Source organism: Canis lupus, chromosome 2, assembly GCF_048164855.1.
Source record: "Canis lupus baileyi chromosome 2, mCanLup2.hap1, whole genome shotgun sequence".
NCBI classification, from domain to species: Eukaryota; Metazoa; Chordata; class Mammalia; order Carnivora; family Canidae; genus Canis; species Canis lupus.
The window spans coordinates 71,179,016-71,205,652 of record NC_132839.1 but is presented as its reverse complement, the minus strand read 5'-3'; the positions used below and the strand labels follow the sequence as shown (position 1 = coordinate 71,205,652).

At 47.6% G+C, this 26,637-nt stretch overlaps 1 protein-coding gene across 1 annotated transcript in view; it reads left to right on the top strand.

Moving 5' to 3' along the window:
* OTOP1 (otopetrin 1) overlaps nucleotides 1–25,764 on the top strand; it is a 36,237-nt gene extending 10,473 nt beyond the window's left edge. The window contains exons 2-6 of the mRNA XM_072784804.1: nucleotides 1,680–1,816; nucleotides 5,487–5,545; nucleotides 12,073–12,203; nucleotides 16,210–17,138; nucleotides 24,427–25,764. Of these exons, the coding sequence (XP_072640905.1) occupies nucleotides 1,680–1,816; nucleotides 5,487–5,545; nucleotides 12,073–12,203; nucleotides 16,210–17,138; nucleotides 24,427–24,597 (1,427 nt within the window). The 3' untranslated portion in view covers nucleotides 24,598–25,764. The remainder of the gene's footprint in view (nucleotides 1–1,679; nucleotides 1,817–5,486; nucleotides 5,546–12,072; nucleotides 12,204–16,209; nucleotides 17,139–24,426) is intronic.
* Nucleotides 25,765–26,637: the final 873 nt, after the last annotated feature.

Below are 26,637 nucleotides of genomic sequence, written 5' to 3'. Positions count from 1 at the left end.
GAATGGCCTTTCTTCCGGAGGCTGAATAATATTACATTGTATGGATGAACCACATTTTGTTTATCCATTCATCTGTCAATGGACATTTGGGTTGTTTCTACCTTTTAACTGTTGTGAATAATGCTGCCATAAATATGTATGTACAAATATCCTTTTGTGTCCCTGCTTTTGTTTTTGAAGATTTTATTTATTTATTCATGAGAGACACAGAGAGAAAGGTAGAGACACAGGCAGAGGGAGAAGCAGGCTCTCTGTAGGACCCTGATGGGGGACTCATCCCAGGACCCTGGGATCATGACCTGAACCAAAGGCAGATGCTCAACCACTGAACCACCCAGGTGCTCCTGTGTCCCTGCTTTTGATCTTTCTGGGCATATACCCAAAAGTGGAACTTCTGGATCATGTGGAAATATTGCTTTTAATTTTTTGAGAAGCTACCATTCTGTTTTTCACAGTGGTCGCACCATTTTACATTCCCATCAGCCATGTACACTGGTTTGCATTTCTTCAAATCCTTGCCAACATTTATTATCTATTTATTTTTTCTTCTTTCCTTCCTTCCTCTTTCTCTCCTTTTTTTCTTCATAGCAGCCATTCTAATAGCTGTAAGGTGCTATCTCCTTGTAGTTTTGATTTGCATTTCCCTGATGATGAGTGGTGCTGAGCATCTTTTCATGTGTTAATTAGCTATTTATATGTGGGGTTTTTTGAGAAGTGTCTATTCAAGTCCTTTGCTCATTTTTTTAATTGGGTTTTTTTATTTATTGTTCGTTGTTGATTTATAGCTCTTTATAGATTCTGCATACTAACACCTTACCAGATATATGGTTTACAAATATTTTCTCCCCTTCTGTGGGTCGCTAGTGTCCTCTGATGCCCAAAAGTTTTTTCATTTTGGTGTAGTCCAGTCTATCCATCTTAATTTTGTTTCCTTGTGCTTTTGCTGTCATCGTCAATAAATCACTGTAAAGATTTTCCTCTGTATTTTCTTCCAAGAGTTTTATGTTAGGTTTTACATTTGAGTCTTTGATTTATTTGGAATATATTTTTGTATATAGAGTAAGGTAAGGTAAACTTCATCCTTTTGTAATTGGAGATCCACTTTCCCAGCACCATTATTTTTTCTAAAGATTTTCATCTATTCATTCATGAGAGACACAGAGAGAGAGGGAGGCAGAGACACAGGCAGAGGGAGAAGCAGGCTCCATGCAGGGAGCCCGACATGGGACTCGATCCCGGGACTCCAGAATCACTCCCTGGGCCCAAGGCAGGTGCCTAACTGCTGAGCCACCCAGGCGTCCCCCAGCACCATTTGTTGAAATGACTGCCCTTTCCTCCCTGAATGGTCTTGGCACCCTGATCAAAATCACTTGACTGGGGGATCCCTGGGTGGCTCAGCGGTTTGGCGCCTGCCTTTGGCCCAGAGCGCGATCCTGGAGTCCCGGGATCGAGTCCCACGTCAGGCTCCCAGCATGGAGCCTGCTTCTCCCTCCTCCTTTGTCTCTGCCTTTCTCTCTCTCTCTATGTCTATCATAAATAAATAAATAAATCTTTAAAAAAAAAATCACTTGACTATGTATGGGAAAGTTTAATGTGGTTTATTTTGAAATGACATCCATGCATATCAATGCTTATATATGTGTGTTTCTATGCTCTCCCCACCCCCACCCCCAATTTAGGTAGTATCACGTTGTTTGCAGCCATTACCATCATCCTGGGATGCCTTAAAGTTGGGTACTTCGTTGGATTTTCTGAATGTTTATCAGCCACTGAAGGAGTTTTCCCTGTCACACATGCAGTACATACTCTCTTGCAGGTAAACCCTAAGATGTTTATTTATGTTGCCTTAGCTTCTGTTATGTGCATCCCCAGGATGTGTATGAAATTGGATGTGTAGGGGGCAGGAAGCATGAGGTGGGCTTGAATCCTTCTCTGAGGCTCACTGTTTCAGCTGCTTCCACTGTAAAATGAGTCTGTGTCCCTCTGGCTGTCTTTGTGAGAATCCTATGAGGCAAAACTTGTCATGGAGAGTCAGGAAATTTTGCCAACCTTGAGTCTACCAGCAAAGGCTTGTGGTGGTGGTGGTGGTGGGGATTTTAATATATTTTATTGAGCTATAATTCACATACCATACAGTTTACCCCTTTGAAGTGTACAAGTCAGTGGCTTTGTATATTCATGGGGTTATGCACCCATCACCACCATCAATCTTAGAACATTTTCATCATCCCCAGAAGAAACGCTGTGCCATTATGGTCACTTCTCTGGGTCACTGAAACATTATATTTGTAGATAGGGACTTTATGGAGGTAATTAAGGCTAAATGAGGTCATATGGGTGGCCCTGATCCAAAAGAGTTGGTGTCTTTATAAGAAGAGGGTATTAGGACACAGACTCACAGAGAAGGAGGAACATGTGAGGACATTGGAGGCAGATGGCCATCCACAAGCCAGGAGAGAGATCTCAGGAGAAACCAACCATGCCCACACCATAATCTTGGACTTCTGGCCTTTGAAGCCACCCAGTCTATGGTATTTTGTCGTGAAAACTCCAACAATTCATTGATTGGCTTTTTATTACAGGGAAGTCAAATCCCATGATGACAGAGTCTTATAGTGATACCAGCAATAATGTGGAGAGCTTTAGTGAGACCAGAAAGAACGAACTTCCCTCCTTCCCTCCCACTTTCCTTCCTTCCTGCCTTCATCCAGAACTCAGCAAATACTGTTCCCAAGACCAGCAGTGCATGGTGAAGAGTTGTGGTTTGAGCCCTACAGGCATGTCAGTTAGGTGGGGAGAAATTCATAACACAGTGACAGCATGGGGGCTTGATGCTTTGACCAAAGTTACCCAGTGACAAGGGAGCACAAGGGAGGACTCTTGCCAGTTTTGGGGTGAGGGCTGGTTTCTGCCAGAAAGATCCCCAGAGTTGTCAGTGAAAGAGGGGTATGGTGTGTAAGAGACATCACAGAAGGACATTTGGGGGATGTGTGGTCTTCCCACCTGATGGGGAGAAGACGTGTGGGGCTGTGGGGGAAAGTGAGCTGGGGCAATGGGCACAGACAGAGCCATGATTCAGGTAGGGCTTGTGAGGGTGAACTCTGTTCAGGCGACCTGGCTTTGGCTCATATCAGCAATGTGAACTCTGGCCAGTTACTTAACCTCTCTGGGTCTCATGGGTCTCATCTGTGAAGGACCTACTTCTCGGGGTTGATGTGAAGAATAATGGTGCTAATGTGTATAAAGTACTTGGCAGTGAGCACTTGGTCAAGGCTCGCAGCCACTCAGGAGCTTAAACTTTATGTTGAGGGCAATGGGGAGCCATTGAAGGCTTTAGGTAGAGAAATAACCTGGACAGATGTGAGTTTTCAAAATAATCACTCTGCTACTTGGTGGGTTACAGATCTCTATCTTCCTAATTTAAGGCATTTTATCAGCCATTTCATCAAACATTCTGTACCTAGTGGACACTTACTGCATGCCTTTGTTGCTCTAGATGTGCTGCACTAGGTGACTGGAGAATGAAAGACTTTATTTTAAAACAATATGCTATTTATTTTTAAATTGTGCTAACATACATATAACATAAAGTCTGCTGTCCTAGCTACAGCTCAGTAGTGTTAAGTGTACTCACATTGCTGTGCAACCAATCTCCAGAACTCCTTCCTCTTGCAAAATTAAAACTCCAACCCATTAAACACTAACTACTGATTCCCGCTTCCCCCAGCCCCTGGTACCCACTATTTCTACTTCCTGTCTCTATGAATTCAACTACTTTAGGAACCCCAGATAAGCAGAATCATACAGTATTTGTCCTTTTGTGACTGGCTTTGTTTCATTGACCTCATTGTCTTCAAGGTTTATCCATGTGATAGCAGGTGTCAGGATTTCCTTCTTATTTAAGGCTGAGCATTAGTCCATTGTATGGCTGGACCACTTTCTGATTATTCTTCATCAATGGACACCTGCGTTGCTTCTGCCTTTTGGCTATTGTGATTAATGCTGCCATAGACATGGGCGTACATATATCTTTTTGAAACCTTGCTTTCAATTCCTTTGGATATATACCCAGAAGTGGGATTGCTGGATTACATGGTAATTAAAAAATATTTAATTTTAAAATATAATTTAACAGAAAAAATTGGAAAGGAGAAAGTGTACAGACAATGCATCTGTGGGCCCATTAACTGAAACACTTGTTGCCGTTTTTGGGTTCTCTCCCTTGTACTCAAGCGTACATTCTCATGGAAGCTTTACAGAGAAGGTGCGGAATTTTCTATTCTGAGGTTTCACTTAAAAAAATTATAAACTTTTTTTTTTGTGGTGCTATGTACTCTTTATGAAAGTATCAATTAAGAAGCTAACTTGGAAATAATGGATAAGTCCACTTACAGAACTGTTTCGCTATTGTTGGGCTGGATGTCATCTCCTCCAGGAGCCACTGCTATCTGTTTCTTAAGTTGTTAGATGTTTCAAGAACCATGCCCTGAAAGTGTTCTCAGGGCAGGCCAGTAAGTCTTAGCTAAAACAATGTGGAAGGATAGGACGTGTACGTAAATTTTCTTTTGTGCTGTCTGCTTTTCTTCTTATAGCACTTAATTGCAAGATGAACGTTAAATGAGACTCATTTATAAAGTGCCCAGCAGTGCTTGGTACGCAGTGGGTGTGTTTGTGTGTGAAATAAAGCGCAGAATGTTTTAGGAGCTCAAATAATAGCAGGTACGTAGGAGGTGTTCAGTCAGTGCCAGTGCGCGAGTGAGTTGACAGCGGAGAATTTTACTGAAAATGCACCCACTCGGGGCGCTGTTCTAAGTAGTTGGCATGGATAGTCTTATTTAACTGATCATAATATCTCCAACGTAGGGTCCGTGATCATCCCTGTTTCATGGAAGGGAAAACACACGGAGAAAGGTCCCCCGACTTGCCCAGGATTTGCCACAGGTCCCACCCCAGCACCTCCCATCATCAGTCCCTGTGGTGTGCTGCAGGCAGGCCAGGGGTCTGTCTGGTGGCGCATGTCACACAGTGAAATGAAGGACCAGCCCGAATCAATCTGCTCTTCACTTAAAGCACTCAAAATTTGATTTCAGGCCCCTGGTGTAGGAACTGTTCGGTGGATATTTCTTGGAGGGAACCTAACTCGGGTGATAGAATTGGGATAATAGGGATCATGACAGGCAAGCTGCCACGTCCCAAGGCCCGTCCCTGCTGACAGCTTCCACCTGTCCTGACGGCTCTTCCTCCCAAACCTGGAAGCCTCCTTAATCAGTTCTCACTTCTGTGCTCCTGGAGTACAGTCCCCACCCAGGGACGCCACTGCCACCTGAGATGAATCCGGAGACTTGGCACCCTTGGGATGGGAGGTCTCTGATGTTCTCCAGCATCTTCTTTCCCATTCCATTTCTGGACGTTTCTTAGCTTCTCAGCATACAAATACAAGGATGGCTTTCACCGATGCATTTTTCTTTTCTTTCTTCATTTCCTAGGTGTATTTCCTTTGGGGGCATGCAAAGGATGTCATCCAGTCCTTCAAAACACTGGAAAGGTAAAAGTCATGGGAATTGTTCTACTGTTGAATTCGGTGTATGTCTAGAACAAATGAACTCATCACAGCCATCATGCTTGGGTTGTAACTATGAAACCAACTCTTCCCTCCATCCTGACAAGCAAAGCCCTCACTTGTGGCCTGGGGAGGAGACCCTGCACCATCTGCCTCTTCCTGGGCATGGAAGTAGGACAATGTAGGTTTCAACTCTGACGCTGCCATCTGAGACACTTTCCTTTACGATCCTTCGTTTTCCTCATCTGTAAAATGGAGGTAATAGTAGAGCCAACCTCGGAGGACCGAATGAAGCAATTGATCTAAGTATGTGCCTGGTGCATGACAAGCGCTCAGTAAATGTGGGGTCAGGTTATTATATCCGTCACCTTTCTCTCAGTGCTTGTGAGGATCAAGGGACAGAACCTATAGGAAAATAGGGTGAATTAACAAGATGGGAAGTATTGTTAACATGTAAGAAAGTCCTGGATGCACACATACCAGTGAATCACTTACCCTTAGCATTTGCTTCCTAGAAAGAACCCATATCAATGAGGAACAGACAGGGGACCCCTGGGTGGCTCAGCAGTTTGGCGCCTGCCTTTGGCCCAGGGTGCGATCCTGGAGTCCCAGGATCGGGTCCCGCGTCAGGCTTTCGACATGGAGCCTGCTTCTGCCTCTGCCTGTGTCTCTGCCTCTCTCTCTTTCTCTCTGTGTCTATCATAAATAAATAAATAAATAAATAAATAAATAAATAAATAAATAAATAAATAAATAAATCTTTAAAAAAAATGAGGAACAGACAACTCCCCCAGGACCATTTGAAATGATAACAAGTATTTAAAGGATTGATTTATGGATGACCACTGGGCAGAACTATTTTGCTCGACTATTGCTAGAGAAATAACTTTTTACCTATCTCGTTATGCAGAAAAGATCAGCCTCAACAAGCAGTTAAGCATCTTTGAGCTACTGCTGTGTGCAGAGCCCACTGCCAGGCCCTGTTGGGGATATGTAGGATTGATGGGCCAAGGTATCCCAGGCACCTGGTGGGAGGTCTAGGAGCTGTGCCCTGGCAGCCTGTGCTATCCCTCCACAGCTCCGAGTGGTGGCTTTGGTAGTGATCTTTAACCCCAGCAGTAACAGGAGAAGCCAGGCATTCTGATGCAGGAGGAGCAGGGGAGGGGCCCAAAGGGGCACCAGTGCTTCTGCTTCCAGGGAAGGTAATGGACAAATGCAGTCAAATGGACAAATCAAGGACAAATGAGGTCCAGCCCTCAAGAACAGAACAAAGAGAACTTTAGTCGTCCCTTCGAGCACAGCAAAGACATCCATGCCCAATCTCACATTTAACCTGCATGGGGGCTCTGTAAGGGGTAACTTGGTAACTATGCTTCCCTGCATTGACGGGGTGCGGCTGCAGGTTCTAGCAGTTTAGGGGACTTGCCCCGGGTCTCCAGAACGCAAGTGGCAGGCCTGGGATTTCTGTCCTGGGTTATCCCATTATGTATGCTGGGGAGCGAGGAGTATGTGTATGGTCTCTTCCTCCCCTTGGCAAGGGTGGGCTACATGCCCAGCATGAGGACAGCACTTGCTGTCTTTATTTTGGGGAGTGAGTTTCACTTCATCTACTCTGCTCTTTAAGGATTATACTTTTTTTTTAAGATTTTTGAAATTTATTTATTTATTTATTTGTTTGAGAAAGAGAGAGCACACGAGCAGGGGTAGAGGGGGCAGAGGGAGAAAGAAAAGCAGACTCCCCACTGAGCAGGGAGCCTGATACATGTCTGAATCCCAGGACCCTGGAATCATGACCTGAGCCGAAGGCAGATGCTTAACCAACTGAGCCACCAGGTACCCCAGGATTATAATTTTTAGCTAAGAAGACTTGTAAGGATCAAATAGGCTCTAAAGATCACCTTAATGCCACTGTTATGGAATGAATGTTTGTGTTTTCCCAAAATTCATATGTTAAAGCCTTAACCTTCAACATGACAGTATTTGGAGGCAGGGCCTTTGGAGGGTAATTAGGTTTAGATGAGGTCCTGAGGGTGGGGCCCCCAACATGGGATTAGTGCCCTTATATGAAGAGACACCAGAGATCTCTGCATCTCTGTCTGCACAACCAGAGGAGAGGCCATGTGAGGCACAAGGACAGGGCTCTCACCAAAACCAAACTTTGACTCCCAGTTTGAAGAACTGTGAGAAATAATTGCTTGGTTATAGCGGCCAGAGTGATCCCCACCACCCAGCATGGTAACTACTATTAACATTGTGGTCTGCTTTGGGCCAGTCTTGTTTTCATGAATAGATATAGTTTTTATTCCTTTTTCCTTTTTTATTTTATTTTATTTTATTTTATTATTTTTTTTGTGGTGCCAAATGTTTCCTACTTTATTTTTTTTTAAAGGCTTTACTTATTTATTCATGTCTTTTTCCTTTTTTAAAAAAATATTTTATTTATTTCTCTGAGGGGGGCACATGGGCAGGGGGCAGGGACAGAGGCAGAGGGAGAAGCAGGCTCCCCACCGAGCAGGGAGCCCGATGCTGGACTCCACCCAGGACCCTGGGATCATGGCCTGAGCTGAAGGGAGATGGCTTGACCGACTGAGCCACCCAGGTGCCCCTTCTTTTTCTTTTTGCAGCTGTGATCCTGCTCTTCTTGCTCGGCTTCTTCTTTCCATTTTTCTGTTCTCATGTCCTGCCATCGGTGTTTGTCTACCCCATGGCCTCTCCTGACAGCCCAGTGTGCCACTACCAGAGTTTGTCTCACCAGCGCCCTATTGTGTCAGTCTGCTCGGGCTATGCTGATGGAATGCCGTACAGTGGGAGGCAAGAACAACAGAAGCACGTGGTTCTCATGGTTCTGGAGGCTGGAAGTCCAGGATAACGGTGGCAGCAGGGCTGGTTTCAGGGGCCTTTCTGCTGTGGCCTCACGTGGCCTTCCCTCTGTGCTCAAGGACAGAGAGCTCTGCTGTCTCTTCCTCCTCTATTGGATTATGATCTCACCATTAGCACCTCAATTACCCTTGCTTACCTCCTTAGAGGCCCGTCTCCAAATATAGTCACACTGGGGCCAGGGCTCCAATAGAGGAATTGTGAGGGGACACGAGCCAGTCCATAACACCTATTGTGGAACGCTTAATCTTTCTGAAAGTTTTGTTGCTATTATAAATCATATTGTGATGAACATCTTTGGTCAAACATATTTGTAAACACCTCTGATGATCTGTTTGGTTGAATTCCTAGAAGTAGACCCGTTGGGATAAAGGGTGAGATATTTTCAATAGGTGTGCACTGAGCCTCTTGTCTCTACCCAGAAGCTCCTAGTTGAGTGGAGTGGACTTGCCCACGTAGAAAGCACTTTCTTTTATGCGTGTTACTTGTGAGGACTTCTCTCATGCTAGTCCTGTCACTTAGGGCCCATGCGACTGTAAGTCCCATTCATCAGATGAGAAAACCGAGGCTCAAAGAAACAAAGCAAAAGCTCAAGGTCAGACAGCTTGCCTGTGCAGAGCCGGGGGGCTCTGACTGTCAACTTTAAATCCAATGGGATGTCCATGTGTTGCTGTGACTGCTATGGCTCCCTGGCTGTGCTGGTGGGGTCTCTCTCTTTGCTTTTGTCACTTCTGTGATAGCAGCCTCAGGACATTGGGCCCATTTCCCACCAGGTAGAAAAGGGTCTTTGGCTTTGCTTTCTGCATCTGCGCTGTCTAGTACAGCAGCCACTAGCTGCATGTGGCTACTGAGAACTTGAGCTGTGGCTACTTCCAACTGAGATATGCAGGAAGTATATAATATGCACCAGATTTTGGAGACTAGGATGGCAGACAGAATGTAAAATATCCCAATAATCATTTTTTTTGTTGGTATTGATCATGTTAACATCATAGTGTCTTTGATAGATTGGGTTTCAAAGAAAATTATTCCAACTATTTTCATCTGTTCCTTATCTTACCACTTTTTAAAAATGTGGTTACAAGAAAATTTAAAATTACACATGTGGCTCACACCTGTGTCTTGCACTGTCAGTGTTTGGACAACACTGCTCTAGGCCACGCACCCAGACATTTACCACCCAGCTCTGTCATCTGAGGGGATTTCACTGGATGGGACGCAATGCTGTGTCGGCCCTGCTTGCTGAGTGACTGGACACAAGCCTCTCCCTGTCTTGGGGCCCTGTGCTAACCTGGACAGGGAGAGGCATAGAGCTTGATTTAGCTTGTTTTATTTGTAGGGTGAAATGTTAAACATTTTTTAGTTACCACGTTTAGGTTTTAGGTTTAGACTTCTCTAGAAAACTCAGAAGATTTGACAGTCCTAAATGTGCATGCAGCAAAGGGCCAGAGCTGAGTGGAGGCTGTCCCTTCAATTTGCTACAGACCCCACCACTCCCTAATGTGCCCCAGACCTCCTTTATTCATTCTCATTTCCTGCCAGGCCCTGAAGGCTTCAGAATTTACCACTTGTGGACTTGCTGGGTTTTTCTCCCCTGGTCTTTTGAGCCAATATTCATTTTACTGTTCCATGCTTTTAGTATGTCCTGGGACTATTCTCCTGATCTAAGAATTCCCCTTAACTTGTTTGAGTCCTTTCTCTTCCCCAGGGTGAGGTTTAGAGGAACAGGAGTTCTGCAAGCAGAACTGAGAACATAAACCAAGATCAGAAGTGGCTCATGGAAGCCTTGTCTTTGTTGTGGTCTTGGACTATTAGCCTCAAGTATGAGCAAGGCCACCTGGCATGAGAAAGTGATGTCTGCCTTTAGTGTGTAGGACAATTTCCAGGTCAGACCAACAGGAGGCTGCTAGCTCTCAGGGAGCTTGCACGGCACGCCAGGCTCCAGCTGCAGGTGGCATGGGCATTATCTCATCGGGTTCAGTGGCCTGGGATTGGACGGTGCCATTTGGCCCAGGAAAGAGAAGAAAAGGGAGCTGTGTGCATTATAAGTAAAAGAAAAGGCAGCTAGCCCGAGGCAAACAGCATTGTCTTCATTTGTCCAAGGATCTATCCAGTGCCTTCCAGATGCCCCAGGGCAGGCTGGCCACAGTCTATAGAACTGGGCAAGCACGGGGGCAAGCAGATGGGCAAACACCTGTTTCCTTGTCCACCTGTGCCTGGTTATTCTGCAGCTGCCCAAGGAAGCCAGGGTTCAAATGAGGGAAGTCTGGCGTGCAGTCACTTGTGGGAGCCTGAGAGGGATCAGCTGGTGTTAAAACTCAGAGGAGAGGAAAGGTCAAGGTTGAGAAGACAGGTGTACCAGTTTTCCCGCAGGCAGATCGTGGACAAGCATGCTCTTGGTTAGATGGGTCCGGGCGTGCTTCCTCTGGGGCCTGTGCTCTCCACCATAGGAGCCATCAGTGATGCATTCTAGAAGGATACCTCTCCCAAATCCCCAGGGTTTGCTGCTTCTGCCACCTGCAAGGCCCACTGTTAAGTGCCTGGAGACTACCAATGTGCATACATCTTAAACCACAGGCATGGGCAGCCTGGAGGTTTTGAGATGCGCTCTGATCCCATTGGAACCATATTCCCCACAGACCTCTCTTTGTGCCCGAGTCCAGCATCCACCTTCCATGTCATCTTCTTCCTTCTTAGGGGTGTGGTATTGAGGTAAGGGGTCAGACTGGGACAGCCCTGCTGCTTACTAGTTCCTCAAACCCCAAGGCAGCTACTGCCTTTATTTGTGACTTCAGCCTAATCCCTGAACCTGAGATTCCAGAAACTCAGCGTGATGCTTTTTATGCTTTTGCTCTGCCATTCTCAATGGGTTAGTGTTTCATCCCATACTGGTTGCTTCATGGTCACAAGATAGCTGCCAGAAGGCCAGCCTTCATGTCTGTATTCAAGGCTGGAAATAAAGGTGAGAGGGACAGTGAGTAGGTTTTTCTTATTCTCATTCCTTTTATCATAAAAGTAGAAGCTCTCCGTAGTGCCCAGTAGTCTTGACCTCACGTCCCACTGGCTAGAGTGGCCATGCCTCGCTGCAGGGGAGACCGGAGAGCAAGTCTCTGACTTGTTTCAGTTTCTTTAGAGGTTAGTGGCCAAACAGAGCTGGTGGTTGATGACTGCTGGGTTGGCCAGACAATAGTAAGGGCATGCCCAACTCTCCACATTTCCAGTGTAGCCCTTCATCCTTCCCTCATGGTTCTCTCCTCTTCCCTTCTGGAAGAAAGGATTTGGGGTATGGTGGGGTTGGTGCGTGCTTTCAGTAAGTTTCCACCCCTGAACCCCTGCTTCTAAGACCCAGTTTCTTTTTATCCCATTGACAATGAATTGAGTACTGGCAGTTCACGATTATGACAAAATGCCCAGACTGTGGTTTTGGAAGTTCTCATGGAACTGCCTCTCCCCAGACAGCGACCCACCCAGAGTCTGAGCTGCCTGGTGAAACTAGAATCATGGCTAAGAAGGAGGCGTGTGTGTGTATGTGTGTGTGCGCGTGTGAATGCATGCACATGCAATGTTTCCATCTCACCCCATGGGGCTTGGAGCTCCCCAGGGCTGTTCAATAACTGAGTCCCTGTGTTTTTCAGATTTGGGGTGATCCACTCAGTGTTCACCAATCTGCTCCTGTGGACCAATGGTGTCCTGAATGAATCAAAGCACCAACTTAATGAGCACAAGGAACGGCTTATCACCCTGGGCTTTGGGAACATCACAATAGGTGAGTGATAAGAGTTGCCCTGCCCCCATGCTGGAACCTCTCAGAAACCTGTAGAGACCAGAAGGTTCAGAGATGGAGGGGCAGGGTTCACCCAATTCAATGTTGGCCAGACAATCATCTGTTGTTGAAAATCTTTCAAAACCTCCCAAGTCCCTCATCCTGGTTCCATAAGTAGGATGTGCTGAGCATAATTAGTGGTTTCTTCGGTGACTCAGGGGCTTGTCAGACCCAAGGGGTATCATTTAGGGTACCATTTCTCACGGTACAGTTTGGTGTGGTAGTGAATGTCTTTGTTTACAGCTATGGAAGATTGGCAGTCATTGTGTTTTTAATTAAGCCTCTATTACCGGTTCATTCTGCTAAAAGTATAGCTTTAAAATACCCAAGAAATCGAAGGGTTGCTGTTAATTGGTTTTAGTTTGTTTGAAGTTTTTTTTTTTTAAAAGATTTATTTATTTATTTATGATAGACATAGAGAGAGAGAGAGGCAGAGACACAGGCAGAAGGCAAAGCAAGCTCCATGCCGGGAGCCCAATGTGGGACTTGATCCCAGGACTCCAGGATCGCGCCCCGGGCCAAAGGCAGGCGCTAAACCACTGAGCCACCCAGGGATCCCCTGTTTGAAGTTTTTATCTAACTCTATTGGGCTTGCACTTTTGGCTCATCTTTATTCCCCCTTGCTCCTATTTGAGACCCCGCCAGTCTACCTCCTTCCAAGTTCTTTATTTTATTTTATTTTTTTTCCTTCCAAGTTCTTTAACGTTTATGACCTGTCGCTTCTCTATTAGAGCAGTGGGATGGGGCTGACAGGAATGTGTGGAGGGGAAATGTCCTGGGAACTGGACATCCCAGATTTGGGTCTAGTTTTCATTACATATTGGCTGTATGACTTTTGGAAGCCATTCAACTTCTCTGGGCTTCCCTTTTCTCATTCATCAAGTGAGGGGACCTGCACCAGGCATTATAGGGAGTCTTTCCAGCTTTGATGTATTACACATCTACACTCACTGTATGACCCCACGGCCATCACTGAGAGCAACTTCACTATTTTTTAAAAAGATTTATTTATGTATTTGAGAGAGACAGAGAGCAAAGTGGGGAGGGGCAGAGAGAGAGAGAGAATCTCAAGAAGAGTCACCATCAAGTATGGAGCCAAATGCTGGGCTTGATCTCACAACCCTGAGATCATGACCTGAGTTGAAACCAAGAGTTGGACACCTAACTAACTGAGCCACCCAGGCGTCCTGAGGGCAACCTGAAAACTGTTTCCCCACCAGTTGGGTGGGGATGATGAAATCAGGGGCACATGCTATTTCTTTACCCTCCAACCCTTGCTCCACACTAGCAGCCAAATCTTGGGGAAGCACTTCTCTTTTCCTTGGTGTCCATCACAGTAATAGCAGCGAAAACAATGACAAAAACAAACTTATACACGTCTGTTGTGTGCCTGGCACACTGTTCTAGAACCACGTGGTTCATTTAATTCTGCACCCAAAACACTGTGGGGTAGTCAGTGTTGATCTTATTATACGGATGAAGACATCAAGGCAAAGAGGAGTTAAGTAACTAGCCCCAGGTTCACACAGCAAGCCAATGGTTGAAGAACCAGGATTTAATTTGTCTCCAGGAACCTCTGTAGAAAGATGGCATTGGATACATTCACAAAGGACTCCATCAGTTCTAACATTCTGTTCATCTGAGCCTTTCTCCTCGATTCCTTCCCCTGGCTTTTATGTAGTACCGTACTGGGTCACGAGTTGGGGGAAACTCCTTATGAATTCAAAACTGCAGTACTCTGCTAAGGTGAGGTGATTTGTGCTGCCACAGGGCTTTCCATTTGATTTTATACCTGGCATATGCAAATCATAAGTTAAAACAATGACAAAGTGTAAAGAAAAAAAACCTTCAATAGCACCTGCCCAGAATTGCAGTTACATGCTATTAATATTGGCTTAGTTCTTTGTAGTGTCCTATTTATTTATGGTGAAGATCATACTATATAAATTCAATCTTTCTTTTTGACTTCAGCTTACAATAAGAAATACAACTTACACTGCAACCCAAATGCACACAGACCTGTGTGTGTGCACACGTAGGTCATGAAATAACCTCACCGTATCAGAGACAGTCAGATTTCTATTCTTATTGATGTCATTCTATTCCATTCTGTCCTCTTCCACAAGGAGTCCATTCTGTTGAAAAAATATATTGGCAGCTACCTGCCAAATTGATTTCATGACTGAGTACTGAGCTGGGGTATGCATTTAGAAAATACTGTATATACAATTTTTTTTCTTCTTGTTTCCATTGTTATGTAACATGAATATTTTCCTGTATCATTAAAACGCAACTTATACTTTTTAATGGCTGCTTACTATTCCATTGTATGGAGGCACCAAAATTCATTAAAAAATTTCTAAATTGTTGAACACTGAGGTCTCTCTCTTTCTCTCTCTCGTGGGCGCGCACCCACCCACACCCACATACACACACAATTCTACCTAATGCTTTGATTACATTTTTACTTGTCCATTACAATAGATTGAATCATAGGTCAGAGACTATGGTTGTATCATCTTTAAGGCTTTTGTTACATATTTTACTATTTATTTACAGCATTTTCTCTCCTTGTTATGGAATAGTTCTTTATACCATTGCCAAGTGCCTTCCAGAAGGTGGTGCCAACTCCCACACCAACCGTTGGTGTTTGATGGTGACTGTCTCACACTACACTTGCTAGTATTAAATATTCTCAAGAGCAAAATCTTTGCTGATGAAAAGGGGCATTTTCTCTCACAAAGTTATTTTTTTTAAAATAGTAATTTAGGGGCACCTCGGTGGCTCAGTCGGTTAAGCGTCCGAATCTTGTTTTTGGCTCCGGTCATGATATCAGGGTTGTTAGATCCAGCCCCGCATTGGGCTCCACGCTCAGCAGGGAGTCTGCTTCTCTTCTACCCCTCTCCCCACTTGCATGAACTCTCTCTCTCTAAAATAAAGAAATAAATCTTTAGAAGAATGCAACAATTAAAAAAAATCACGCATGTAAATCACATTCACATAGAAAGTTTAGAGAATTTAGGGAAGCGAAACCTGGAGAGAAGTAACACTGGACACCCCACACTTACAATGTTACATGTCAATTATATCCCCATAAACCTGGAGGGAAGAGACATGATAGAACTTTCTTCTACTAAGATAAAAGAAAAAGAAAGAAAAGAGAAGAAAAGAAAAATTGCCTACCATTTTTCCACTCTCAGATAACCATTGTTAACCTTTTCACTTATATCTTTCCAGATTTTTTCTCTATCTATCTATCTATCTATCTATCTATCTATCTATCATCTATCGTTTATAAAAAATGGAATTAAGGGCGCCTGGGTGGCTTAGCAGTTGAGCATCTGCCTTCAGCCCAGGGCGTGATCCTGGAGTTCCAGGATCGAGTCCCACATCAGGCTCCCTGCATGGAGCCTGCTTCTCCCTCTGCCTGTGTCTCTGCCTCTCTCTCTTTGTGTCTCCCATGAATAAATAAATAAAACCTTTTTAAAAAAAGGAATTATACTCTATCCTCTTTAGCCAGCCTCTTTGGTTCAGCAAAATCTTGTGAACATCTTTATATGCTAAATAAATTTCCACAATAGTGTTCATAGGGGCTGATGTAGGGATAAAATAGGATTCCTTGGGGGATGTTTGTGGCTGTCAATTTAGTGGTGATCTTATTTTTTTTAATTTTTTTTTTATTATTGGAGTTCAACTTGCCAACTTAGCATAACACCCAGTGCTCATCCCGCCAAGTGCCCCCCTCAGTGCCCATCACCCAGTCACTCCAACCCCCCGCCCACCTCCCTTTCTAGTGGTGATCTTAAACATGGCAATAAGCCACAAAACAGAGCTTTAATCCGATGGGAAAACCCACGTGCGAATCCTTGGTGAAAATACTCCTGTGTGTTGCCCACTTGCCCACTGACCATGTTGACCGCCCTCACACGCATGTCCCTCTTGCCTCCAGTCTTGGATGACCACACGCCTCCGTGCAACTGCTCGCCCCCGACGTTCTGCTCTGCCATCTCGCAGGGGATCTACTACCTTTACCCCTTCAACATAGAATACCAGATCCTGGCTTCCACGATGCTCTACGTCCTGTGGAAGAACATCGGGCGCAATGTGGACAGTCAGCAGAACCACAACATGCAGTTTAAGTTCCCCGGGGTCATGGCGGGCTCGGTCCTGGGCCTGACCGTGCTGGCTGCCACGATTGGGGTCGTGGTGGTCTATCTGATTCAGATTGGGCGCTCCAAAACCAAGAGCGAGTCGGCACTCATCATGTTCTACCTGTATGCCATCGCCTTGCTGATACTCATGGGGGCCGCAGGGGTGCTTGGAATCCGGATTTACAGGATAGATGAGAGATCACTAGATGAGTCCAGAAACCCAGCCCGCAAACTGGACGCGGACCTCTTGGTGGGCACTGCCTCCGGCTCCTGGCTCATCTCCTGGGGGTCTATCCTGGCCATCCTCTGTGCTGAAGCCTGTCCCCCCTACACCTGGTTCAACCTGCCCTACTCCATCCTGGTGATTGTCGAGAAGTACATCCAGAACCTCTTCATCATCGAGTCCATTCACCGAGAGCCAGAGAAGCTCTCCGAGGACATCAGAACCCTGCGGGTGGTCACAGTCTGCAATGGCAATACCATATCCCTTGCCTCTTCCTGCCTCAAGAGCGGAGCTGTGGCCGAGGATGTGGCTTCCCTGGGCAGTGACATGCCACATACAGTCAACGGAAATGCACATCTGAGAGAAGCCTGTGACAGGGAGGGAGAGGAGGGGAGCCAGGAAGGGACCCCAGGCCCAGGCTGCCGCCCTCATTTCCTGCGGGGTGATGCCAAGAGAAGAGTGTTGAGGAATATCACAGCCTTTTTGTTCCTCTGCAATATCTCGGTAATCTGCATTAAGTTATTTAACTTAAAAATGACCAACCTATTTTCCTTGCTTTTTTCAAATAAGGAATGAAGGCAGCTTATTATCAAAATGACTTAAGTGTAAAGTTAAAAATGAGACTGGAGTGAAGGCCTCTGTTCTATAAATCCACTTAGTGAGTACTACTGTGTGCTGGGGGCTGGGGTCGGGGCCGAAGATTGCAGCTGAGAAGACTCAATGTCTGTAGGTTAGCCACCTTCCCAGGTGTGATCTGAAACAGCCCCCCTGCCCCCGTGGAGACAGCAAAGAGAGGCAAGCCACTCCAGCTTCGTAGGCGGCGGTTTTCATAACCAGAGGGAATTTACATACGAGGCCTGTCTTAGGCAGCAGTAAGACAAGTGGATCTGTGCACCTGCCTGCCAAATTGTGAAGGTTTATATATAGAGAGAGGCCTTAACCAAGTTTGGTCACATACACCATGCAGGTGTTCTCAACACCACATGGTTATTTCAGGACTGTGTCCTTGCAGCAGCCTCTAGGAGTGAAAAAGGCAAGCAGAACCCACATTCCAAGGACAAAGGGATGGGGATGAGGAGCCTCTGAGTGCCCGGTCCAGCTCAGGGGTCAATAGGCAGTCATGTCTTCTTGATGACCTTCCCCAACAGTCTCTTCCAGAGAGGTCACAGTATAGGGAGGAGGGACACAAGGGAAAAATAGTGAGTAGGGCAAGCATTGTGATAAGGATGTGCCAGGTGTAATGGGAGCATGGATCTAGGGAGGGACTTCAATGAGTTGGGCATGCTTGAGGTGAGGGCCAGGCTCACTTAGGAGTGCTTTTGGCTACGAAGAATAGAAAGCTTGGCCAGTAGTATCTTCAGTCTTAAAGGTAAGAATTCTGAAGTTTGGCTGCTTGGGGTTGGCCTGGCAGCTGAACCCTATCATCAAGGATCCAGGTACTGTTCATCTTTCCACTCGACCCCACTTAGTGCAGTGCTTGTTGCCATGTGGTCATAAGGTGGGTGCAGCAGCACCAAACATCATGTCTGGGCTTACAACATGAAGGAGAGAAGTACTAGTGCCAGGCAGTGGCTTTCGCATGGCCACCCCTAGCTGCAAGAGAGACTGGGGAAGTGGAAGTTTTGCCTTCCAGCCTCTGATGGGAAGTGGCAACATAGAAGATGTAGAGTAACTCGGTTTTGGCTGCCTCAGAGTCAAGACATGGCTGGAAGTTTACCAGGTGGCCAAGGCAAGCAAAAGCACTTGGGGCATAGGGCACATAATATTCAGACACAGAGGCAGAAGACACCCTGACCTATTTTGGAAGCAGCGAGCACTTTAGCATGAATTCCATACACATCAAGAAGTGCAGGGAAAGAGGAAGGCGGGTCCAGTTAGTGGGTCTGGCTTGAGCGAACTTCGTAAGCCTGGCCGAGTCTGGTCTTTATGCTGCAGGCAATAGAGGACCTCAATTTGTGCTGTGGAATGATCCCCTTAGCAGCTGGTGTGGGGAGGCTGGAGAGTGTGAAAACCAAGGGCCGGGACACCCAAACAGAAGCCCTGCATCTGCCCGGATGGGAAATGTTGGGAACTTGAACCAGGGCAGTGGCTGTGGGGATGGAGAGAAGAGAAAGGAGCCAAAGGCACTGTGTGTTGTCGGGATTTGTTCTAGAGACTCACAGAGGAAGGCAGGGCTTGGCAGAAAGGAAGGCGGGTGGCCTCTGGCACCACACAAGCCTCACAATGACCGTGGCTGGTGGGATGGCGGGGACACCCCATCCAGGGCACCTGCCTGTTGTCATGGTCAGCTCTCTGCTGCCAGCTACTGTTTCCTGTCAGTCACTGGCTTTTGAGCTTTTTCCTCCTGATTTCATGGGGTGCATGCCCAGCGACTGCAGATTTTGATACCACTCTAAGGCCAGGAATTTGATACAGTCTGTCTGAAGCTGAAATGGCCACGTGTCTGCCAATCAAATTTGATTCTTGCTTTGGGTCCTCTGGACCTCGGTCCCCCTCCAGGTCGGCAGAGAGTTACAAGGAGCTCTGAAGGAAGAAGGGGGTTCCAGAAGGGTTTGGCTCCAGGTGGGCCCTCCTCTTTCCTTGAACAGACATTTACGGAGCAGCTGCTGTATCCTGGGCACTGTGTGGGCACAGCAGTGAATGGAGGAGTTAATCAGGAAAACAAGAGAGACGGAGATGAGTGACTGCAGCGCGGCTGTGTTTTATGTGAGGCTCGTATCCCAGGCTTGTCTATCAGCTCATCGGATAGAGTCAGAGCTGGTTCCAGAATTTCCCTACCGTGTATTGTTTTTGTACACACCCAGAGGGATGATAGATCTCTTTTCAGCAAATTCAGTAAAGCCACTGTCCCCATGGGCTCTTGCTTGACTGCTGGTAAGACACTTGGCTTGCATTTTTAGACGAGCTTGAACAAGAACAGTGGTGCAATAATAGAATCAAGTGGCAACTGATGGTCCATTGGGACCCAGAGGCCAGACTCAGGGCTCTGTCCCAGGAGGGGGACACGTGTTGGCTCTTCATCTCTGCACTCCACCCCTGATGTCCCCAGGTCCTGCCTCTGTTCACCTGGGAGTGATCCAGAGGCCAGAAATCGTTGCAGGGTGATGGCCAGGGTGCCCTCAGCCAACTCCATGGACAGCACTTGCAGACCTGTGGTTGATCCCATGGGAGGGCATCTGCTCTGCTCTGGGACCAGTGCGGGCACGGGAGCTGTGTCTTCAGGCTTGTGTGCACATCTGTGTGGGGATAGCAGCAGTGGGCATAGAAGGGGGGGACGATGGAATTTAGGGTATGGTGGGAACACAGGGGGCTTGGAGGGCCTCCTCTGGGAGAGGGTGGTGGGCGAGGGTGGGGGAAGTCTGGGCAGAATGACAGGCACAGGGGGATGTAGAGCCAGGCACGACGTGCTGGAAGCGCTCCAGCAGCAGGAAGGGAGACCCACAGGTGAACAAGGGTGAGCAAGGGAAGGATGCGGGAGAGGCGCCGGGCACACCATGCGGAGCCACGGCCACAGCCAGGACAGAAGCCTGAACACAGCAGGAAGCCATCGGAGGGGTTCACGGTAGCGGCAGGATCTGATTCGTGCTTCTTTTCTTTTTAATCCAGCTTAATTTTAAATTGTAATAACTAACACATAACATAAAATTTACCATTTTAACCATTTAACGCATACAGTTCTGTAGCGTGCAGTCCATTTGCACTCTTGTGCAGCCACTGCCCCACCTGTGTCTGAAACCTCTCCACCTTGCAAACTGCAATTGGTAGCCAGGAAACAGCCCCCTGTACCCCCACCCCCCCACCCTACCTCCTATCTCCACGCAGCTCACGTAAGTACGATCATGAGGGATTTCTCTTGGTAACCGGCTTATCTCACTCAGCATAACATCCCCAGGGTCAGCCATGTGGTAGCGTGTGAAGTGGGGGGTGGGGGGGTGGGGATGTCAAGAATGACTCCCCTGGTCTGCCTTGAGTTTCTGGGGAGATGCTGACGCCATTCATGGAGAGTGGAGACTCAGAAGAGGAGGCAGGCTCGGGGAGGGGCTCAGCATGAAAGGAAGCCCCTGAGTTTAGTCCTGGACGTGTGCATTTGCGAGGTGCCTCTGAGACACCCAGGTGGACGTGGCCGATGTTTTGGTTTCCCACTGCTGCATAACAAATGACCCCAGATGCAGGACAAAAACAATGGCTGTTTGGAGCACTTGGGTGGCTCAATTGGTTAAGCATCAGGCTCTTGGTTTCAGCTTGGGTCATGATCTCAGGGTCATGGGATCGAGCCCCCATCAGGCTCCATATTGGGTGTGGAGCCTGCTTGGGATTCTCTCTCTTCCTCTTTAGAGAACTACCCCCCCCTCTCTCTCCTTCTGTAAAGAACTACCTACCACCCCCCGCAATCTCTCCCTTTCTAAAAAAACAAAACAAACAAAAAAACAGCTGTTTGATTAGGTCTTATGACCTTGGGGGTTAGAAATGCTGGCAGAGCTTGGCTGGGAAATTCTCCTGTTCCTCACAGTATTAACTGAGGCTGGTTGGAGGACTGGATTGGAGGATCCAAGATCTGGTGACTGGGGTGGGGGTGGCTGGGAGGGCTTGGCAGGATGCTTGGCTGGCCTCTCCAGCATGGAGAGAGGGGGGTCTACACCTGACCTCTCCAGCATGGAGAGAGGGGGTCTCAGGGCTTCTTATGTGGCAGCTCAGGGGCCTGGAGCCAACCTGCTGGGAGACTGGAAGTGCCAGTCTCTTCCGGCCTGGGTGTGGATGCTGTGTGGCATCGGTTCTGCCCCATTTTACGAGCCATGCAGTAACAGCTTCCCTCAGATTCAAGGGAAGGGGACATAGACCCACCTCCTAATGGGGTGAGGAGCAAGATCTCCAGCCAACTTGACAGCAGACATAAAGATCTGGATTTTAGGAGGGTCACTCTCTGTCCTTCCAGTCTCTGCCCTATCTTCCCTCCTTTCCTTTCTCTTCCTTCCTGCCCTCCCTCCCTCCCTCTCTCTCCTGAAGATAGATCCACTGGGTGTCTACCAAGAGCCAGCATGGCTATGAGCGATGGGGGGCAATGTGACCGCGGTCTGGCCTTCTTCCCGGTCTTGGGGCTTGCAAGCCATATGGAAGGGCTGGCAACAAGCAGTCAAGCAGGACACACCTTATGGTGACGTGTGCTCTGCAGAGAATGAGCAGAGAGGCTGTGAGGTAGCACTTGGCGGCTGTTTCAGGTCTGAAGGCCCAAGTTGGTGGGAGGGGCTTTCTTAGGTGTGACATCGGGGCTGGGTGCCAACAGGCAGGGAGCAGCTGGTGGTGAGGGTTCCAGAAAACATCCAAGGCTGGCCCCAAGGGAGGAGCTTGTCTCATTTGAGGAAAAGGGTGATGGGCCATGTGACTGGGGCCCTGGGCATGTGGGATATCCAGGCAGTGGGGTTAGGGGGTTGGTGAGGGATCAGCGGGCAGAAAGAGGGCTTTATCATCTCTGGTATGGGGTAGATTTCACTGTAAGCACTCTATGAAGACTTGTGGGGACGTGATCTTACTGACATAAGAAATTAGCCTGGCAGCTGAGCGGTGAATGGACATGTGCGTGGCGCCGCGTAAGCCAGAGAGCGGGAAGGAGGCTGCTGTGATGGTCTGGGTGGGAGCGGGGAGTGGTGGCCTGGCAGGTGCTCAGGGGCAGAAATGGCTGCATGGCTGCCAGGGCGTCGTGGAGGCTCAGTCCTCCAGCCTCACTGATGGGCTGCGTGGCAGGTGGAGGGTTTTGAGGGTGAGAAGAAAAACAAGGATGACACCTAGAGTTTTGACAGCAACAGGGAGGAAGATGTTGTCGATGGCGAGGGGGGCAGTTTGAGACACAAGTTGGACACCAAGTTGGCCCAGGGGGTCCTCGAGGGCGGAGCAGGCAGGTGATTCAGGCCGGGGAGTCATCAGCCAATAGTTGGTATTTACAGCCAAGGCTGGGTGAGCTCATCCAGGGGTCGTGTGTGGAGGAGAGGAGAGGACCCAGGGATGAGCCCTCCAGCCACCCTGGGAGGCCGAGCCAAGGAGGAGCCAGGAAGACACAGCCAGAGGGGAGGGAGGAGCCCTGAGAGGCAGAGCCTGAGAGCCAGAGCGGCTGGATACGAGCTAACACCTGCATGGAGAGCCGGTATCAGTTAGCTCCTGCTGCGTAAGAAATTACCCCACGCTCCGGCTTGAACAGCAGGTCTTTGTTCTGTCAAAGTGTCTGTGGTCAGGCGTCCAACACGGCTTAGCTCGTGCCTTGGCCTGGGTCTCTCACTGGCAGGAAACGGCCCACTGGGGCCGCAGTCACTGCAGAGCTGATGCGGGGGGGTCTTTCCAAACCTGCCTACGTGGCCGGTGGCAGGATTCTGTTCCGGGTGGGTTGTTGGGCCGAGGGCGTGAGTTCCTTGCGGCTGCCGGGCTGAGGCCTCCCTCGGCGCCTGGCCATGGGGTAGCACACAATAGGGCGGCCGGCTTCCTCTCCTGCAGGTGGATGTGAGCAGGGTGGACTCCATACTCCTTTGGGCACCTAGTCTCAGAAGTGACACCTCATGACTTCTGTCATATTCTGATGTTAGAGGCGAGTCACTAGGCTCAGCCCGAACCATGGGGAGGGGACTCCACAAGGATGTGACTTCCAGGAGGTGGGATTGGTGGTGGGGGATGTCACCTGAGAGGCTGCCTGCCACCGTGCAGAGGTGGAGGGAGGAGGACCCGGACAGGGAGACCAAGGGGTGACCAGTGTGTGGTTTCCACGAACAGCAGTGACAATAGGTTATGGCTTTTGGTTTTGCAAACATAGGTGGGATTTTATTCTTATCTGAGCCATGGGAAATAGGTGTTGGTGTTCCCATCTTACCTATGGGGAGACTGAGGGCTTGGAGGGGTTAAAGGAGAGTCTGTAAGTGCCACAAGTCCGGGAGTGGCTTCAAAGCTCCTCTCCCCTGACCGGGAGCCCCTGGTCCTGGGCTGTCTCTCTAGGTCAAGCCAGAAAGGAGACTACAGAACCCACCAGCCCAGGCCCGTGTGGCTGGGATCTCTGAGCACCCATGTTGGTGTGTGAAGGCAGTGTGGTGAGATAAACAGGGGACCTCTGCTGTAGGAGAACACTGGGGGCCGTGGGAACGCATAGGGAGTTCCTACCCAGACTAGTTAGATCAAGGAGGGCTTCCTGGAAGGAGTGGTGTCTCAGGACTTGGAAGATGGTAGGATTCCATCAAAGAAGGAAGACAGGATGCCCATGATACAGGAAGAGGCTCAAGCAAAGCCTGAAGAGTTGGGGGAGAAAGGAATATCCGGCCTTCGGAGGCTGGAGTGAAGGGCGTGGTGAGGGACATGGAGACATGGACAGGTCATTGGGGAATTTGGACTTTCTCCAGAAGGCCAAGGGAGCTGCTGGAGAGTGACAAGCAGGCGAGTGACGGGTCAGATGTGTGCTTTACAAAGATCACTCTCACAGTGGGGTCAGGAGCGGATGGAGGGTGTCTGCTGTTGGCGCGGGCTGGGGGTGGGGGGCACGTGAAGGCATGGTGGCAGATCAGGTGGGGGATACTGAGGACCCGACCAAGGTGAGGGCTGTGGGGCTGGAGAGAATCAGGCAGGTGTGAATGGCGTTTGCTCAGGACGGGGCCAAGGGGGAGAGAAGGGTCAGGCGGGCTGTGTGGATTTGACGGGCTCCGTGGAGACGTGAAATGCGGAGCAGAGACAGGGGTGACTCTGCGTCCCCGAGTCCAGGCCAGCGCCTGGGGGCTGTGCGGGGCTCCCGAGGCGGCTGCTGGCACGAGCTCCTCTTCTCTTGCAGCTTTGGATTCCTCCCGCCTTCGGCTGCCGCCCTGAGTACGACAACGGATTGGAGGAAATTGTCTTTGGCTTTGAACCTTGGATAATTGTGGTCAACCTGGCCATGCCTTTTTCTATTTTCTACCGAATGCATGCAGCTGCCTCTCTCTTTGAGGTCTATTGTAAGATATAGTCTGCGTCCACCTCAAAGCCCGAGGAGTGACCTAACAAGAGAATTCACCGGGGCCACCTGGGCAGGGCCAGGCCTGGCAAACATTGCCTGACAAATGCAGGAGCGCTGCCTTTGTCTGCACGGATCGTTCTTCCCGTGAGCTGGGATCGGCTGTCACCCCGGATGAATGCAAGCAAGTTAGATCCGCATCGCGGAGGCGGCTGAAATCTGGCCTCGGCTCGTTCGTCCTAATAAAACCCCAATTATTATCTCCTTTCAAATGCGATCCTTTGTCTTAGGAGAATGTGATCTCCGGTTGGGAGAAAAGAGTATCCAGTTTGTTTTTCATAAAAATTGTTTTCTGTTATCATGTTACTACCTATAACTTTTTTTTTTTTTTTTTACTACTACCTATAACTTTCGTCGACCATCTGAGTTGTACCATCATCGTTACGTTTTATCTTTGCCAGGGATGATCAATGTAGATACAGTCACATTTGGTTCACATTGTACTTTCTGAATAGGTGTGAGTTTTTGAACAAAGTTATTTTTTATCAACTGGATGGAAATTAGCACATAGGTCAATATGGAGACGTCTTTCTTACTGAAAATTTGGCACATTTTTGTGATCATCTTGAGTTTTTAAACAAATTTTTACTATTCTCTCTCTCACTGTAAATATATACATGCTTATTACAGAAAATGGGGACATTTTAGAAGGGTAGAGAGAAAGACCATCTCGGCTGCCATTGCTCAATGGACAATCACTTTTTCTCACCTTGTATTTCTCTTAGCTGTGTGCCTGCACAGGATTCTTTTTGTTGTTGTTATCATTGTTATACTTGCTAGTGATGATGTGACAAATTTGATTTTATATCCACTTCCCTCCACTTAACAATAGAGTATAAACCTTTTCTACACATTGTTCCAAAGTCTTAGTACATATCATTTTGATCTCTACCAAATGGATGTGCCATAGTTAGTTTCCTATTGTTGGTTTTAGAATGTTTATACTTTTTGGTTTTTATAAGGGACTCTGCAAGAATCAACTATCTTTGTAAAGCATTTCCTGTATAATTGCTTCTATAAGACAAATACTTAAAATCAGGATGCTCTTCCAAAGGTTATAAAGATTTTAAAGCCTCTCAAGGAATAGTGACATGGAATGCCTTTGTATGTGTTTTGCCATAATTATTGCAAGATCATAATAAAATTAGTTTACTTAACCATAAATGCTAATGTGAATATCTTTTCATCTGAGTGGTTTTGTTTTTGTTATTTTTTACAGCACAGGCAATGGTGCATTAAGAAGCACCAGATTTTTTACACGACTAAAATACTTGATGTTCTTTCCAGAAAAAAACTAAAGACAATGGGCAGATAAACTAAAAGTAAAAGAATGTCTATCATGCCTTCTTTTTAGGGTGGTGGTTTTCAGCCTGGGGCCTCTCGTCCCCCAGGGGACATTTGGCAAAGTCTGGAGACATTTTTTTTATTGTAACTACTTGGGGTGTTGCAGGCACCTAGTGGGCAGACAGCAGGGATGCTGCCCAACATCCTACAATGCACAGGATGGTACCCACAGCAAAGCATTGGCTGGTCCCAAAGGTTAATAATGCCTTGAAAAACTAATCTAGTGGTAATTGCTGTTTGTTTTTGGTACCTCAGTACCTATTGTACACACACATCCGCACACACACACACATAGGCACATACACATGAATAGGATTGTTTTTATATGCATTGAATTCACATGTAACTAGTTTCCTTTTCTCTTAAATACACCAGCATGTTTCTTAACGATTTTAGCACCCCCATGGCATTGATTCTCACCCTTTAGCATGTGGGAGTCTATTAGGATTCCTGCCTTCACAGTCAGAAGTTCAGGTTCTGTCAGGCTGGAGTGGGGCTCAGGATGCTTCAATAAGCATCTCAGGTGATGCCAACTCCCTTCTAGAAGCATCTCCTCGGGAGTCCACGGACCCCAAGTCAAGACCCCTGAACAACATTCCTTGCCATTGTGTACTCTTCTGCAATACGACCTTGGCCAACTTCAAAGTA